The sequence below is a fragment of the Tympanuchus pallidicinctus genome, unplaced genomic scaffold (genome assembly GCF_026119805.1).
Source record: "Tympanuchus pallidicinctus isolate F22 unplaced genomic scaffold, pur_lepc_1.0 scaffold8, whole genome shotgun sequence".
Taxonomy (NCBI): Eukaryota; Metazoa; Chordata; class Aves; order Galliformes; family Phasianidae; genus Tympanuchus; species Tympanuchus pallidicinctus.
The window spans coordinates 39,066,309-39,083,220 of NW_026294802.1; the positions used below are offsets into that span (position 1 = coordinate 39,066,309).

Below are 16,912 nucleotides of genomic sequence, written 5' to 3' on the forward strand. Positions count from 1 at the left end.
ACCAGGGTAAGTTTAGGTTGGATGTCAGGAAACACTTCTTTACAGAAAGGGTTGTTAAGCACTGGAATAGGCTCCCCAGGGAGGTGGTTGAGTCACCATCCCTGGATGTGTTTAAAAGCCATTTGGATGTGGTGCTCAGGGACATGATTTAGTGGAGGACTGTTAGAGTAAGAGTAGTAAGGTTAGGTTGTGGTTGGACTGATGATCTTTAAAGTCTTTTCCAACCTGAGGAATTCTATGATTCTACGATTAATTTCAGATTCTTCAAATGCCAGAAGTCTGTGCGTTACTGTGCAAAACAATTTGCACCCCCTCAGAGCAATTTCAGTTCTTGGTGGGGTTTTTGTTACTCCTAAAAATAGTCTGCTGAGATACTGAGTGGAAAACTATGATCTGAAGTCAATCCAGATTTTGAAGGAAATTTTTTTTTAAAAGGAAGGGAAACTGAAACTTGGGAAAGGCACAGGCTCCACAGGGTGCAGTACTGCTCCCCACATTAAACTGCAGCACTGGGCAATGGAAGGCTGTGAGAGCATATCTGCTTTTTATGGGATTTGTGCAGAAGCACTGTTCCTGCACGGGTTCCCTTGTCTGTGCTTGCTGAGAGCTGATCCAAAGCTCATTAAAGCAGGAAAGATGCCTCCTGACTTCAGTGCATTTTTGATCAGACTCTTTGTCTGCTTTCTAATGGTGGCAATAAATTTCCCCGTATAGAATATAGGGTATAATTCTTTTGAAGTATTCTTCAGCTTCCTTTCTATCTACAGTAGTTCATTTATGATAGTCCTGAAGAAAGTTGAAAAGAAATGTGTGTCTTACTGGATTTCCCGATGAAATAATAGCCAAGTATCTCTCAAACACTTGCCTTTCAGCTTGAAAATGAAGTCAAGTCCTTTGAAAGGCACAGCTGTGTTGCATTTTAGGGGCAAAACTACTCTTACTAAAGCATTAAGTTTAAGACATTCAGGCAGTACAACCACAAATATAAATTCAATCCTCCATGCTCTGTTTTTTGCCCAGCAGCACTAGCAGTTTTGCCCAATTTTGCAGTATTGTTAAAAGTCCCCATAAACCCTAAACCAATATCTCTTTTATATTTGTTGCTGGCAGTACTGACCAGCACTTTTACTGAGTTCTGCAAGACTTCTATAGTGTTTCTACCTTTTTCCCACCATTGTTATATTTTACAGGACAATTTACAATATACAGAAGGGGGAAAAAAAAAAAAAAAAAAGCATTTCCTTTGTAGATTGTCTCTGTGTTTCTGAGAGGTAGTTTATTTTTAACTCGGAATTAGAGGTGACCAAATGTAAAAGACTGAAGGAAAGAATAGCAGAAGTCACGTTAACTTTATCACAGCCAATCCAATTTCGGATTTAGGTGTCTTTGAAGCTACTTCACTATGAACCTGACTTTCATCAAGCTGACAAAAAATGGTCATTTGGGGGCTCTTTTGTGTTCAGCATTCAGCTTCTAACAAAATAAGTACATTGTATGTTTAACATGCCAGAAATAAGATGTGAAAGACAAGAACGACAGGACTTAAAAGACTATTACAATGCACAGCTTGTTCAGTGCCCCTAAACACCATCCTTCAAAGCTTTCTAGTATAGGTTTTGTTATTTATTGCTACTGTCAGAGAAAGCTCATAATGTGACGAATGAAAGGTGAAGAGCAATTAAGATGAATGGTAGGACATAAACCGCCAGAAGAAATGCTTTCCTAAAATTATTCCTTTGCACATTCTTTGACTCCGTTTGAAGTTCAAGAAAACCTGATGCAAGTGACAAAATATTTTTTAACAGATTCTCCCAAGCAGTGCTCCTTTAGAAGGCGGGACAAAACTGACACTGTGTGGATGGGACTTCGGATTCAGCAAAAGTAATAGGTTTGAATTAAGAAATACAGTCGTCCATATCGGAGGACAAATCTGTGTTCTGGAAGCAAAATCTAGCAACAAAAATAAGTAAGAAACCTAAAGTACAAAATTTCCTTTATAAAGATGTTCTTTGTGTGGAATGGATTTACTAATGGTACAAACATTCGGCTTATAAATATTATGCTTTCATTCAGATTTTCAAACAGAAGATTTGGGTATTAAACAATCCCCCATTTCGACAAGTTCCCCAGGAAAACTGCTCCAGAGAGCCCATAAAGCTGGTTAATGCCAATAGCTCTTGCAGCAGCTTTTTCTAGTTAGCCTACAAAATGCTGTTCTACACCCATGGGAGCTGGCACAAAATGAAACTGTTTAAGGGTTTGAAAATATGGCAGGCTCCTTTAGCCAGGGTCCTGCAGGGCTCAGATATGTCATCTCCATCTTCCTCATCTGTGAGGCTGCTGGAGAGGAATGTGAGAAGAGGAAGGTATTTGGTCATCAAGCTGCTCATGGCCCTTTGCAGGCACTCCTCTTCAAAAATACATATTTGAGACAGTGGGATAATGGCTTAAATTCAAGACAGAGGATATTCTGGTTGTTATCGTGAAGAAATAATAAGTTCAATGAATATCCTCTCTCAGATCAGAGCGTATGATTACTAACACAGCAGTGTGCAGAGCATGACACGGCTTCCCTACCCGCATTTGTAGTAGCAGAGGTCACCCTCCAGCAGTCTTGAGCTTGTGCCTTTCTGCTGCTCTGAGCAGTCTTAATGCAAGCTAAATGATTTAAAGAGAATGGCTCATGTATGAGACTCGGAGAATGTAATGTAGTTAATGGACACATCATGCCACAAAAGTTCAAGTTTAATTTTTGGCAGTATTTAAATTTAAACAATAAATAGATATAGGATGTAGTTTTCCTAATGCTGTTGTCTGCCAAAATTTGACACAAGGGAAAATTCCAAAAACCAAATTAACCAATTGAATGGGAGGCATTTGTTTTCTCCAGCGTGCTTTTTTTTCAGAAATATATTTGATTTATTAAAATTATTTTCTCTGTCTATGTATAAACACCATGGCATTTGTAATTAGTATTGAAGAAGACCACAGTACTTCCTACTATTTTTTTTTCTGAAATATACCTGACACACATAAATTGATGACTAGTTCTGTATGGGTTCAGCATTGTTATGAAGTAGTCGTGGCTTTATTTTAATACAAAATGATCAACCTAGGAAAATAAATGTAATGCAGTTTTTTTCTTTGCTTTCCAAAGGCTGGAATGCACAGCTCCTGCTGCAAAAAATGCAAGTTTTAATATATCCAGTAGTGTTTCTGTTGGACATGGAAAAACACTATTCAATACATTTTCATATGTGGTAAGCACTATGATTAGAATTTTAATGTCTATTTAGTTTCAGTGTGAACTGAAAGAAGACTTTTCATGAGTCCAATTCAGTATGATAATTCTGTGTTATTGTTTATTATTACTTCATAGAAGTGCTAATAAATGTGTTGAGATTATTCTTTTTGAAAATACAGAAGCATAACTGAACAGTCCTCTTTTCTTATTTTTACCCCCCTCAGAATCCCATAATAACAAGTATCTCCCCCACCTATGGCCCCAAATCTGGAGGAACATTGCTAACAATAGCTGGCAAATACCTAAACAGTGGAAAATCCAGAAGGATTTTTGTTGGTGAGAAACCATGCAGCTTGAAAAGGTAATGTATAAAAAAAAAATAATAATAATTTTTAAAAATGCTTTAATATTGGTTAAAATATCATGGAGTTAAAAATAAATTAAAAAAACCACACTGCTCTCCATCTCACATATCAGGGAACAGAGACTGCAGTAAGCATTCATTTCTGGCTTAAGTCCTGAGTGTCTAGAAGCTTCCTAGAAAGGACTGCAGTTCACTGGAAGTCTCATTGAGTGATGCATCACAGCATCATTTCAGCACTCTTCCTGATATGTATAAAATAGTTCTAAGGATTAAGCCAGAATTTCTTCATAGCTCTTTACTGGATCCAGTAGGAACTCAGCCAAGAACATTTGACATGTGAAAATGCTTTGAATCTTATCTGAATGTCAGTGTTATTAAAATAATAAGTACAGATTCTCTGTAATAGGCAACTAAGCATTCCGAATTCAGTAGCCGTTTGGCAACAGTGTAAACCTTGTTTGGTCCTCTTTTGGGTAGAGCAGGTTGGCTCCCATTGGTGTGAACAGAATTGTCACCTCCACTACCAAGGGCAGAATCAGGCCAACTGTGTTTCAGGAACAAGGTGTTCTGCAATTTGTATACATTTTAGGTCTCTCCTAAAGATTTTGGAAAGTTATAGTGATGAAAAGTCATACTTGCAGAGGATGCAAAGAAGGAACAGTTTATTAGTTGGTGTCAGACTTGAAGTCAGGAGAGCTGAATTTTATTCTTTGCTGGTAAATGATTTATGTTATGTTCTTGATCAGAACAGCTAAGTTTCCTGACTAAATCAACAAAGGGATTTAGGTATTCAAACTCAATATTTAATCACTACCAAGATCTTCAGCTGCTACTTAATACTTCAGGGTAGGCTTTATTGATATCATCTGATCAGCTATTGGACAAATACATGGAACATTTAGGAATAATTCATTTAATCCATTTGAGATGCCTATTGTGGGGGTGAGATGACTGCCCACTCAGAGGCAGATCTAGGCTTCATGCTTATCCAGTAGACTCTCCCAGCACTCCTCTTCTTACAAGCAAATTTGTATAGATTCATATACGAAGGTCTTAGCCAGTTTTTCAGATTAGATATTTCTCAGCCCAAAGTGTGATGTTCCCTCTTGGGAGTAATGCCCGGTTCTGAGTACAGCTGGATCAAGGGTGAATTTTATTTTATTTTTTTCTTTCCTTTAAAAGATGGTAAACATTTCTAGACATTTATGAATGAATCACCAACACCTTACTGCACACTGCAAACACTACCTTCCTGGAAAGCTCTAGAACTAGTAGAAAATGCCTGTTTGTCTGATTTGGAAACATCTTTTGAGAATGGTCTCACCTAGAGGGCAATTGAATGTGGTTTGGCCCAAATCATTGAAACCACCTGCTAGAATATTATTTTGCTTTTCCAATCAATTTTTACACTTGCCTCTGTTGTGCCCTTGTGGTCACAATTTACGTGCTTCAACCTTCAGGATCCTTCACCTCACCCAATGATCTCAGCACAGGAAGACTTCCAGGGCCAAGCATGAGAGAAAGAGGGAAAGATGAATATCTCCAAGACTGCTGCTGTGCCGGGTTTGGCCAGCTCTTTATGAATTTTTGCTTACTCCTCCTTTCTCCTTGCCCTCTCCTGCCTATCCCTTGTTAGTACATGGAGCCAATAGATTCCCCCAGTGCAGGACATCTCTGAAAAGATGGTGCATATCCTGCCACTCTTTTTTTTTTTTTTTTTTGAGTTTTTTAACACAGGCCGAGTCCCGTGCATTAGAAAGAGAAATATGTTGTTGCCTAGTCACTGCAGAAAAAGTCATTCTCCTTGAACTTGGTGTCATTTTCCAGGCTGGAAGCTGCCTTTGCACAGGGCAACATGTGCATTCACAGGGCTGTCACTGGCACTGAGGAAATGCTTTTCACCAGACAAGGTGCACGGCAGTCAAATTAAGGTGAATCTGGAGCCTAAGAAGCGTTGTTGCTTTTTCTACATTGTGCTGTGCTTATTTCCTGCAACATGAGCCTTCTTTGGTGATTATCAGTAACATTTCTTTTTCACACGTGGATCTTTAGGTGGGTTTGGGGCTTACCGAAGGATAAGATTTTAAACAGACTATGTGTTTTATAACACTAACAAGAAGCCTTTCTCTGTTTCCAGCACATCGGAAAGCACTATGGAGTGCTACACTCCAGCACAAGGAATCCCACAGGAATACCGTGTGAGGGTGGGAATCGACGGAGCTATCAGAGATGCAAAAGGTTATTTCACCTACAGGGAAGACCCCGTTGTTTTAAAAATTCATCCAGCTAAATCTTTTCTTAGGTGAGTAAAAATTACTCATAGAAATAAGAGAAGAAATGAATGAAAGAAGCGTGGCTGTGCCGTGCAGCAATCTATCAAAAGAAATTGCATTTTTATCTCTATCTGCCATGCCAATTGCTTCTATTATGGTGCAGTTGCAGAGGGCAGATCGTTTCCTTTCAGAGGTGAAGGAGAAGGGGGAAGGGCACCTCTGTTCTTTGTGTGATTTAACTCCTAACTGCTGCTGAGTGTACCTGTGATGTCCTGCTGAGATACCTACTGTACAGCTAAGTGGGTTTCCTATGCTGTGTCTGGACATTACACTGATTAGTGAGGAAAATCATTTAATGTGACAAGTCAGCGGTACTAAAGAGAGCAAATGGATTTTAAAACCGTCTAAATCCAGAGAATAATAAATATGAATATATACGTATGGTAGTACGTGTGTATTTTTACGTGACATATTTATTGTATCAGTAGCTCTAATCCAAGCCATCTGCCTTTGCCAAAAAAATGTCAGCAGTAAAAAAGACACCTTTTTCAGCACCACTGAAAGCAGCAAGTTAGAAAACGTTAAATTTGCTCTCCTTTAAAATTCACACATTTGTTTTACATCCTGGCACACCACAATATTTAAAATTAATTTTCTTTTCTTGTATATGGTTAGTTGTTATAACAAGTGTAAAATTTGTTTCCCAGAAAAATAATCTTGCTGCTCAGAGCTATGTATTTGCATTCACCCTGTATATCCCTAGTTCTGGCTTTATGTTGTCATTTAGTTTAAAATATAATTTGTAATTAAGGTTATCATAGCAGATGCATCATTATCCTACTTACATTTTTTTCTTCTTCTTCTTTTTTTCATTTTCCCTAGTGGTGGAAGTACAATTACAGCTCAGGGAATCAACTTGAATTCAGTGTGCTTTCCTCGGATGGTGATTACTGTACCTAAACTGGGATTGAACTTCTCTGTGGTGAGTCTGTCTTGAAGAAGGCAATCTGCTATCTTGCATTGTACATGTGGTGAATGGCACAGAATTTTCAGTCAAAACACTGACTTTTGCCATAAAACTTCAGGGCTTTCACCAATGCTTTCTTCAAAGACTTTTTCAGTGAAAAAAAATAGCTTTACATAAGCAAACTGGAAATTAGAGGAGGAGGAGAATAATAATTTTCAAGAAAACTGTTGCAAAGAGATTAGGCTTTCACAGTGTCCAATAACAAGGTTTTTATATCACAATTTAGCAGTGCAGTTCAATGACTAAGCGCAGAACAACAAAATACTTGTATGCCAGATTTACCAGACAAGGTGAAATGTGTTAAGTAGGGGATATATTTCAGTGGTGACTGTGAATATAAGAGGAAAATGAAAAAAATATCAAAGAAAGAGGAAAAGTATGTATAAAATCGAGAGTAGGTGTTGTTTTAAAAAGCAGCTAATTGCCGAATTACCTGTTTGGTAAGTTAGGAAACATTTACCCCAAGTTGAGTAACTCATATTGAGAAAGGTTTGGGCATCTGCAGTTGAAAACCTCTTCATGAACATAAATTCAGAAGTTTCTTTTGTTACTTGAATTGATAATGTACAGTACCTTGATCTAAATATGATCACCAGGTATGGTCATGTGATCGACTTCAATTTTTATGAGGCAAGATGACATTTATGAGCTACTTGGACTGGAACTGTTTCCTGTAACCTTTTGCCTACACATTTGTCTTACATCTCTGACATTTTCTCATCTTCTGTGGTCTGTTTAGCCTAATTGAAGTTAAATTAACCTACACACATTATAACACGCTACACTACTGCTCAAATTCTTAGCTTGTTTCTAATGAACATCATGTGCTACTTCCTGTACTGAATTCTAGTATGTTGGCAAATTTTCCGTTTTTTATATTTTCAAGGTCATAATATTCTTCATGATCCTGATTTGCATACTATTTTCAGTGTTGGAACCTGAATTTCAGCTGGATGTAATCATGGCTTGTAATTTAGTGGGTAAAGATTTAAATCTGGAAATCAGTGCCCCTGCAATTTAACAGTGTTCAGTGTTATCAAAAATGTACTTCACACGAGTTGGGGAATAAAATATTTTGGTGAAATCAACCAAGCTCAGAATTTTTTTATTCTCAGCACTGTGGGCACAATTATTTCTAAGTGCAAAAGATTTGCTGAAATCAGTTCTTTAGATTTTGCTTTGGATATGAGCTTGCTTTCTTTTTCACTCTCTTGCTTTCTCTATTCCCCTGGGAGAATATGCAAAATTCCCCCTCTTCAGGGACAGATTTTGCATACCTTGCTTATCAGATTTCCAGTCAGTAAGCACAGACAATATTTGGAATTTGCTGGAGTTCACAATCTGATTTAGTGTGAGAATTTTAACAATACATGATGTAAAAATATATCGTAACATCATGTTCTTCAAAATCCACCAAGAGAATGTGTCTGGAGACTTTCTCAGGATTCATACAGCTTTAAAAAGATCTGAAGTAAGGAAGTAAATCCATGCTCCAGCAGTGATTGGCAACTCCAGACAACCAATACTAGAGAAGCAAACAATTCTTTGAGCAGTGATTTCTTCCTGTGCTGCCTTCTAACCTGCTATTTTAAAAAAGGCACAGGCATGGACAGTCACAATTAATCTCCCATATTCTTTTTCTTTCATACCTTTCAGTGTGCATTATATTTGTCAACAGACAAGAGGAGTTAAGTCTAAGCCTCCTTGTCCATGAGGGTATCTGTCCCCTACCATTGTCAATATCAGTATGTAGCTCTAGGAATATGAGCCAGTGTAAAAGCAGCTGTGCATGAAGTCACATCCCCCTGCATGGAGGGCTGGGCTATAACCTCCATCAGATTATAATCAAGAGTGTATAATGCTTTGACACTGCCCAAGTAATATATTTTGTTCCATTGCAATTAAAGGCCTCTGGAACTCCATGGCTTCCCTCTGTGGCAGCTCAGCTCTGCCACCAATCTCTACCTCAAGTTTATTTCTCCAGGATAGATATTTGTTCTCAGGAGGAAGGGGAACACTTAGAAGGAACAAAAAAAAAAGGTTTCACCATGTAAGTGAGGAAACTGCTTGCAAAGGATGCCTATGGCTGCAACCTGTTTCATTCTGTGTGGGAGATTCTGAGCCCTATGCATGAGCAGTATACCAAAAAACAAACTTTCATCCACTCATTACAGAAATAAATAATGATGAAGAACTCTTTCCAGTAGTGATCCAGAGCAATGCAATGGACAGCTATCATGTTAACAAAGGAGAAAATAAGTTGTAGTCCTGAATAGAGCTAGCCCAGACAGACAGTGCAATGTAAACCAACATAATCAAGTTCTGCAGCTGAGGCAATGTATCTTTTCGCTTCCTTAGCTTGGGAGAGGAGAATGAACTGAGTCATTTTTTAATTGTCCTTTAAGCCCTTTTTCTTTTCAGTTTTCTCATCAGCCTCCAGGAAGCTGCTTTTGTCAGCATTCAGAAACTCTGGCTCTTGGGAAAACTGAAGGCAGCACTGAAACACATCCCAGAGCATCAAAGGAAAGTGCAGCTGGGAGGTACCACAAAGACCTCGCCTGGCCCGCTTTGCAGCAGCAGCAGCAAACATACTCAGACCACTGCCTGACAGATATTTGTCTAGGCTGTTATTAAAGCTCCTTGAAAAGGAAATTTCACAATCTCACCTAAAGAAGCTTTGGAGAGAGCTGCTCTACCTGCTTACCTAGTGGTTTGGAAGTAATTCTTTCTAACAATTAACTCGAATCCCAGCTGCTAATTAGTTTAACCCTCAGTGGACACAAGCAACAGATTACCAGCCCCTCCTGCTAATTTTACTTATTTGCACTATGTTATGATTCAGCCTTTCTCTTTGTCATTTGAAAAAACCAAACCAAACTCTGACCTTACATGATAAATGTAAGAGCTTAGAGCTCTGTTCCCCCTTTCTTCCATCTCCCAGATGCTCTCTCATTTGCTTAAAACTGATGGTGCCTGACTTAAAAGAGCTCTCTCCTTTTCCTGTCATCTGTCTGTCCCCAAGCCATTAATTCATTCTGCCAAGCTTAATTGGGGCCTGGAGCGCCGATGTAGTCAGGGTGTGAGTGGAGGGTCACTTCAGCAAGCAGGAGGAGCTGTTGGGAGTGCTCAGCATCTCAAAACCTCAGGAGACAGAATCAGCTTGTGCTTCATGGGGCATCTGCTTCTTTCCAGATGAGCAATAGAGCTGGTAATCCCTATGGAAAAGCAGCCCATAAGAATTGCAGTGTCATTGGAACTGAAAAGCTCTGGGAGCAGATGCCAGCCTCCTGTAGAAGAAACATGGAAGTTGCACACATTTTTAGTTCAGTATTCCTGAAAATTTCTCTTCTGTAACATAAAAATAAGTTGGTTCAATTTCATAATTTTCTTTTCATATTTATTTAAATGTCATTGAAATTATTCAATACTACGTTCATATTAATTGTGTTTATATTACATTCCACTAACACTGTCAATATGTCTCGCCTTCTTCAAATTCATCATTTCAACAAGTGGAAAAAATGTTCTAGCTATTGAACCGTATGTTTCAGTATTTGCAACATGTTTCTTTTTAATTGTGGTTTCATGAGTTCTTTTGACCATTTGTTCTTATTAAGTGCAAAAAATATGAATTTGAAGAGTGCTGCATGAATTCCTCTTCCCGAGAGCTCTAGACAGTGCATAAGCATACACCAACCCTCTTACTTCTGCTCACACATTCAGTTCCTCTGTGAGATGCACAAGGAGGATAGCAACTCATTCCTTCCTTTCACTTTGCATTGTTTCTGTGTAAAAGCAGGGCATGGTGGGGGATGGTGTTTCAGGAGCCTGTCTACAAAATAAGTACCTTGTGACTTCTATAAGTCCTGCTTGATGATTCTCCTGCACTTGAAGGTCTTGAGGCCAATATTTTCTCTCTGAAAGGCTGTAATAGTAAGTTCTCAATAGTGAGTTGTCATCTGGGGATCCTTTGGAAGAAGAATTAAATTACATTTTAAAATTTTTATTCATAATACCCCTCAAACCAGCTAGAATTCACCCACTAAAGTCTTTCATGGATTTATTTAATAATAATAATAGATGAAATTCTCTGAGAACTGTGGATGGTGAGTGTGGGATTACTAAAGTTATTCCTGATTTTATATCCAGAACCACTTGGGGTCAGATCTTCTAGCTATATTCACTCTGTGGAACAATGCTGCCACAGAAGCTCAGCAAAGATCTTCCCTCACAAAGGGGAAACATGGCCTTTCTTTCCGTGCTGCATCTGCATCTCATGTACATTTCTCACAGAGAAAGGAATTCAGTGGTGGAAATCAGAAAAGATCCCATGCTGCAAACTGATCGGGTCCCTGGTATTGTTATCACATACATTAATCATCCTGAGCCCAAGGACTCCCAGTTAGTATCAGTCATATTGTGTGAAGAGCTGGCTCTCAGATACAGGAGCAAGAGGCACTTTCTGGCCCAGTAATTTGATAAACTGAAAATATCATCTCCAGTGTTTACATCTAAGAGACAACTGGAATTAAAATGTTGCCAAACCATTAAAACCAACTGAAATGACAGCAAAAGCCCATGAGCTGCCTGAAAATCTTCAAGATACTCTGTTTGAGTGTCACTGCCGCGTTTCTCACCTACACATAAAAGCCTTCTGAATGGGCTTTCCTCAAGTTCGACCTGAATTCTCATTTCTCTCTTCTAAGAAATCATTCTTGGCAGAGACAGGTGGAGAGCCTCTTGGTCTGTCTTTAACCTCATTCATCTTTCATTTCTCACTGGAACTCCAAAAGTTTAGACTTCTTATGAAAGGACAAATTGGTGTTTTTCTCCCTTCTGACTGCTACAGATCCTGTAATACACATCCGACTGCCCCTCTCTTATCTGGGTCGACTGCTAAGAGACCTTTGAAGCTCCAAGGTTCTCCCTCATGCTTTTCCCGTAGTTGTGTCAGATGAAAAAAAATTGAATTGGGCATTGAAGTTCAGATTCTGTAGGTCAGGTTTGAATTAATTGCCTCAAGGGTCATATTTTACGAATGAAGCAAGAATACATACCTTTAAGTGATGAGTCATATGCATTGTGCAATGGATTATTATTCCCTTTGGGGCATAGTATTTATTTATGCTTGTGAAATGCTTCATAATTTTTACATCTTTTCTTCCTTATTGTCTTCAGATGTAGATTATAGTCATAGGAAGAACACAGGTTTGGCTTTTAAAGTGAATGTACTCTAAAGCCTAATTAAATAAAAGTTAAAGGTGCTGGGTGATAGGCAGTATCTTAATTGAGTAGGCAATAGATTGAATTTGTTTTTTTCTTATAGATTCTCAATCCAATATTTCTTGAAAACTAAACCATCATATTCTTCAATTGCTAAAACCAATTTCAAGGTAAAAATGTCATGTCAAATCATGTACCAATAAGGGCATTGCAAATAAGATTTTTCTTGACCTTACCAATCAGTCACATTGCATCCCCTCCAAAGAGTATTATTAGATTTTTATCATTCTCTGAAAGCATCCTCTTCAGAGACCAGCCTGATAAAGTAAAGTATCTGATTCTAATAGATAGCCACAAACAAAGTTATGAATACCACTGCTATTCATTTAACAGACATCACTGGTCTACAGTAGATAAAAAGTCTAATGAATTTACATTAATCAAATAAATACAATGATTACCTAGGACATAATTGGTTTTATAATTATATATATATTTCAGTAATCTCTTTCTAGAATTGACACAATATGATATATAACTTTACGAATATTCATATATCATGGAAAATCTGACTCAGTCATGCATTATATTAACGATGCATCCGATTAATACAATCCTGATTCAAATGAATTTCTACATCCATGTGACATAATAAAGCATGAACTGTGATAAATGGTCTGTAGCAAGGCATTCAAAAGAGAAGGAACAAAAATTCTCTGATCCAGTAAGAAAACGAAGGGCAATTCTGCCTTGACTCGTGTCCTGCAGATCACCTTCTTGTTATGGGAAAACTATTCCTGAATTAGGAATCCGTATGAGCTGTTAGTTGCATGGGTGCAAGTTCCCCTGGCTTTAATGAGAGCTACTCTGAGTTATCTAACTGAGCATAAAACTCACAGCTCACAGATACATAGGTCTTGTGATAGAGCTCCAAATGTCTAATGCTCAGTTTCAGAACCTTTAGCGTGTTTTTTTGGGCAGACTTAAGATTTCATAATATTATGCAAAGAAAGAGAATTGCTATGGTGATAAAAAAAAAAAGCACTGATTTGCAGTTATCTAATTTAATCTTACTTTTCAAGTTAATATGAGTACATAATTGATATAGCTTGAAATGTTATGTCACTGATTGGAAACAAAGCAAAATTACATTGCATTAATTTAGCATATTAGAGAAAAATGTAAACCAATTTCACAGCTTCTTCAGACAGCATTTTATAATGAGAACCAATTTAATTTGCAAGACAAAACAGAAAATATATCCATATATTGGCCCTTCCTTGATGCACAAAGGTATTCAACAGCACTGTTGGTTTTACAGGAAAATATCATGTAGATCAAATGTAAGGTTTATGATGATTAGTATACAAGTCCCATTTTTACGGGGCCACATGTCAGCCACTCTATTTAAAGCAAAGAGCAATGTAACGTCTGCTTTCAGGACAGGGAACTACTTATACAAGGCTTACACAAAAGTACTGTGGAGCTGAAGCAACTGTGCCAGAAGTCCTTCAACCGTATCCACTGCAGGAGGCATGAAGGGGAGGCACAGCGAAGGGAGAACACAGCACAATCATAAAAGAGCCTCTTTGCAATGTGTGTGATGCTGCCCAGCACCCACCACACTTCCCATCGATGCTTGTAGATGCGCTGTTGACAATATAATCCAATTAGTTATCTGGAACACCCTGAAGAGAGAAAAGTTGATCCTTAGAGAGTGCTGCTCATCTATTTAAAGTTATTGTATCTAGTCATATCTATTACTATTATATTATTATTGTAAAGTTATATCTCTTAAAGACTAAAACAGATCAGATGAACCCCTCCTCTTCTGACTATCAAGGGAATTCAGAGAACTAACTGCATTCTGGGTGTCTGGATGCAGGCTGGATGAATCTCACCTGCAAGGATTCACATCTTGTCTGTCTCAAGAAACCTGTGTCAAGGTGCTGCTGGATGGTTGGAAGCACCCTGGCCACACATCTTACTCTGATTCACAGCTCCAAAGCACAGTATATTCCCTAGGAGGTCTTCTGAAGCAAGAGTTTCATCTTTCCCCTGAGAAGCATTGCTTGGTCCAGAGCACACCATTAGTGGGAATAAGTGCAAGTGAAGGGAAAGTGGTGCTTCACATGTGACGTCAGGCAGCTTTCACACTGCACTGAGAGGCAAACCTTCATCCCCACTCATCCAGGGATATACAGCATGAAGCAGAACCTTCCATCAGCACATCCCAGAGGAACTTACTTGTGTTATACCTATGCACCAAATGCCATGATTCTGGGGTCCTACACCTGCTGTTGTAGAAAGAAGATACATTTTGCTGAAGTTTCATAGGCCAATTCCCAGCTACACCATGAATAAACATAGCATACTTTTATTTTCTACTGTTTTAGTCAGATGCATTTGCCTTATTTTTAATTTCTCTTCTGATCTCTTGCTATTGCTTTGGTAGTATAAAAGGCAGAGAAATCCATGTTGTGTTTGCTCTGACACAGGCTGGATATTGGAGTTATGGCTGTTTTGTGTCCCCATACAGCCCAGTGAAAGGGTAGCCTGCTGATGGTCTTTGGCATTGGAAATAATTTTCCACTAATTATCTTCAAAATATTTACTTTAAAAATGCTGTGAACAATCAGGCCAGGAAACTTGTTTACTTGAACATTTCCTTAACGAGAGTGCAAACACCACTGAGTTTTTACACCCTTCTCCCCACTTAAACAAACGCTGAGTAGCCTTGATCAGGATTTTGCTTTGGTTAAAGAAGAACAAGACTTCTGGTGTTTATTTTTTCAATATATGTGTATTGTTAAACAACTGCTATGTTTATCAGTTACTTCCTATGCACGTACTTACTCCAATTCTTCCTTTCTTTCCTATAGGCATGTAACCACCGTTCCAGTTCAGAGATAATCTGCTGTACAACTCCTTCCCTAAAAGCCTTCAATCTTCAACCACCCTTTGTAACCAAAGTATTCTTTATTTTTGATGGTGTCAGCTCTCTGTACTTTGATTTTGATTATGTAAATAATCCTGTATTTAAACATTTTGAAAAGCCAGTGTTCATCTCAAGGAGCAACCCAAACGTTCTGGAAATTAAGGTAAGAAATGCTGAAATAAGTTTTTAAGTTATTCATTTTTCAATGGAACTACTTCTACCTGCACTGAAAGTTGTGAAGTGCACATCAGCGCTGTACTGTGGAACAGACCTGTTGATAAATTAGAGGAAGTCCCAAGGAAACAAAGGCAGAGAGGAATGGAGCACAGTGTTTTTGGTAGTGCTTTCTCCCAAACCTCACACTGTCACAACTCAAAAGATAAAGAGGTGAAACCAAAGGCGTTCCGGGGCGGTTGCTGACATCAGGTGGGGAGGGAGAGGGCCTTTCCCCAAGCTCTGAGCTGTGAGTGAGACAAGTGTAACAGAATCTGACTGCTACAGGCTGTGTCACCAGTCTAGGATTAGACATGGCCAGCAGCCCAGAACTTGAAGTGTGTGGTCTGTGTGTGTCCCAGCTCTTACTGTCATACAGTTTTGTGTTCTTCCTCACGGATGATGTGGAGTCACCTTTAAGAAGTGTCCCAGCAGTTTTGTCTTTCTAAAGCCGAGGGAAATTCTGGTCTGTGCACAGTCACTGAAGATCGGCCACCAATGTAGCCTAAATATTTATGGATCCATGAAAAATGCAAAGTTAATACTGACTGCTAGCTAAAAGAGCTCTGAAAATAACCTAGTGGGCACTCAGGACCATCTCTCAGGAATTTGGGGCCCTCAGAGGCACAGTCTTCTTTGTACAAGAGTACTGCAGAGAATGTTAAATTAATTTGGGAATCTGATTTCCTGAAATTTAGTACTTTTCTGATTTAGAGTGTCAAAAAGAAACAGGATAAAAATACAGGGAATTCTAACTTACAGTGAATGAGTATGAAAATTTATTGTGTACATTTCATTTCCATAGAATATTTATAATTTATATGGCACAATGAAACTTGTAGAGAAAAGAACCTCCCTCAGTGGTGTCCCTGCTCCATCGCTCTTTAAGCCAAAACTCTTTTTCTCTATACAGCCATGAAATCTAGGAGCCCTTAGGTTTTTGACTTCAAGATGGTCCAATGAGCCAACTTCTAACTGCAGAAAAGCAGAAGGGCTTACTTCAGAGACTGTCACGCATGGTCCCAGTCAAACTCTCTGATGTGACGTGACACCAAAGTGTGGTGGGCAGATTCCAAAGAATAATCAGTCTAGAGTTTTTTGTTATTTTTTTTTTTTCTACTTGGAAATCCTGGTCAACCAATCACTCCTTCCTCACTGCAGAGTAACTGTTTGCCTTTTCACAGAGACATACTAAAAAGAGTGCTGGTGTGCAGATTAGCAGAGAGCTGGGAATACATAGCTTCTGTATGGCTCAGTGCCTCTGTGCAGTGACAGCAGCAAGTTCCAGTTGTTTCCAGGTCACACATATCAACCAATTGGGAAGAAAGAAGACTAATTTAAGAAGAAACATTGAATAAATTAGATTGGAAGGAACCTCTGGAGGTCTTCATATCTAACTCCCTTGATCAAAAAGCAGTGCTAAGTTTAAAATTAGGTCAGGTTGCTTATGGCTTTGTCCAGATGAGGTTCGAAATTCTTCAAGGATGGAGATTTTACAGTTTAGAAAAAAAAAAAATCCAGTTCCCCTAACCTCACTTTGTGCATCCTGTGCTGAATTCAGCCCCTTTTCTATATCAGCAGCCCTCTGTACTTTCCTCAGTTTGTCATTATTTCTCTTCTACTGTGTGGC

General features: G+C 38.6%; 1 protein-coding gene across 4 annotated transcripts in view; it reads left to right on the forward strand.

The window, feature by feature from the left end:
* Positions 1-16,912, forward strand: part of MET (MET proto-oncogene, receptor tyrosine kinase) — an 89,671-nt gene that overhangs the window by 52,190 nt on the left and 20,569 nt on the right. For all 4 annotated transcript variants that reach the window (XM_052668434.1, XM_052668436.1, XM_052668437.1 and 1 more), the window contains exons 6-11: positions 1,806-1,966; positions 3,158-3,260; positions 3,469-3,605; positions 5,746-5,910; positions 6,764-6,863; positions 15,014-15,232. In XM_052668434.1, the coding sequence (XP_052524394.1) occupies positions 1,806-1,966; positions 3,158-3,260; positions 3,469-3,605; positions 5,746-5,910; positions 6,764-6,863; positions 15,014-15,232 (885 nt within the window). The remainder of the gene's footprint in view (positions 1-1,805; positions 1,967-3,157; positions 3,261-3,468; positions 3,606-5,745; positions 5,911-6,763; positions 6,864-15,013; positions 15,233-16,912) is intronic.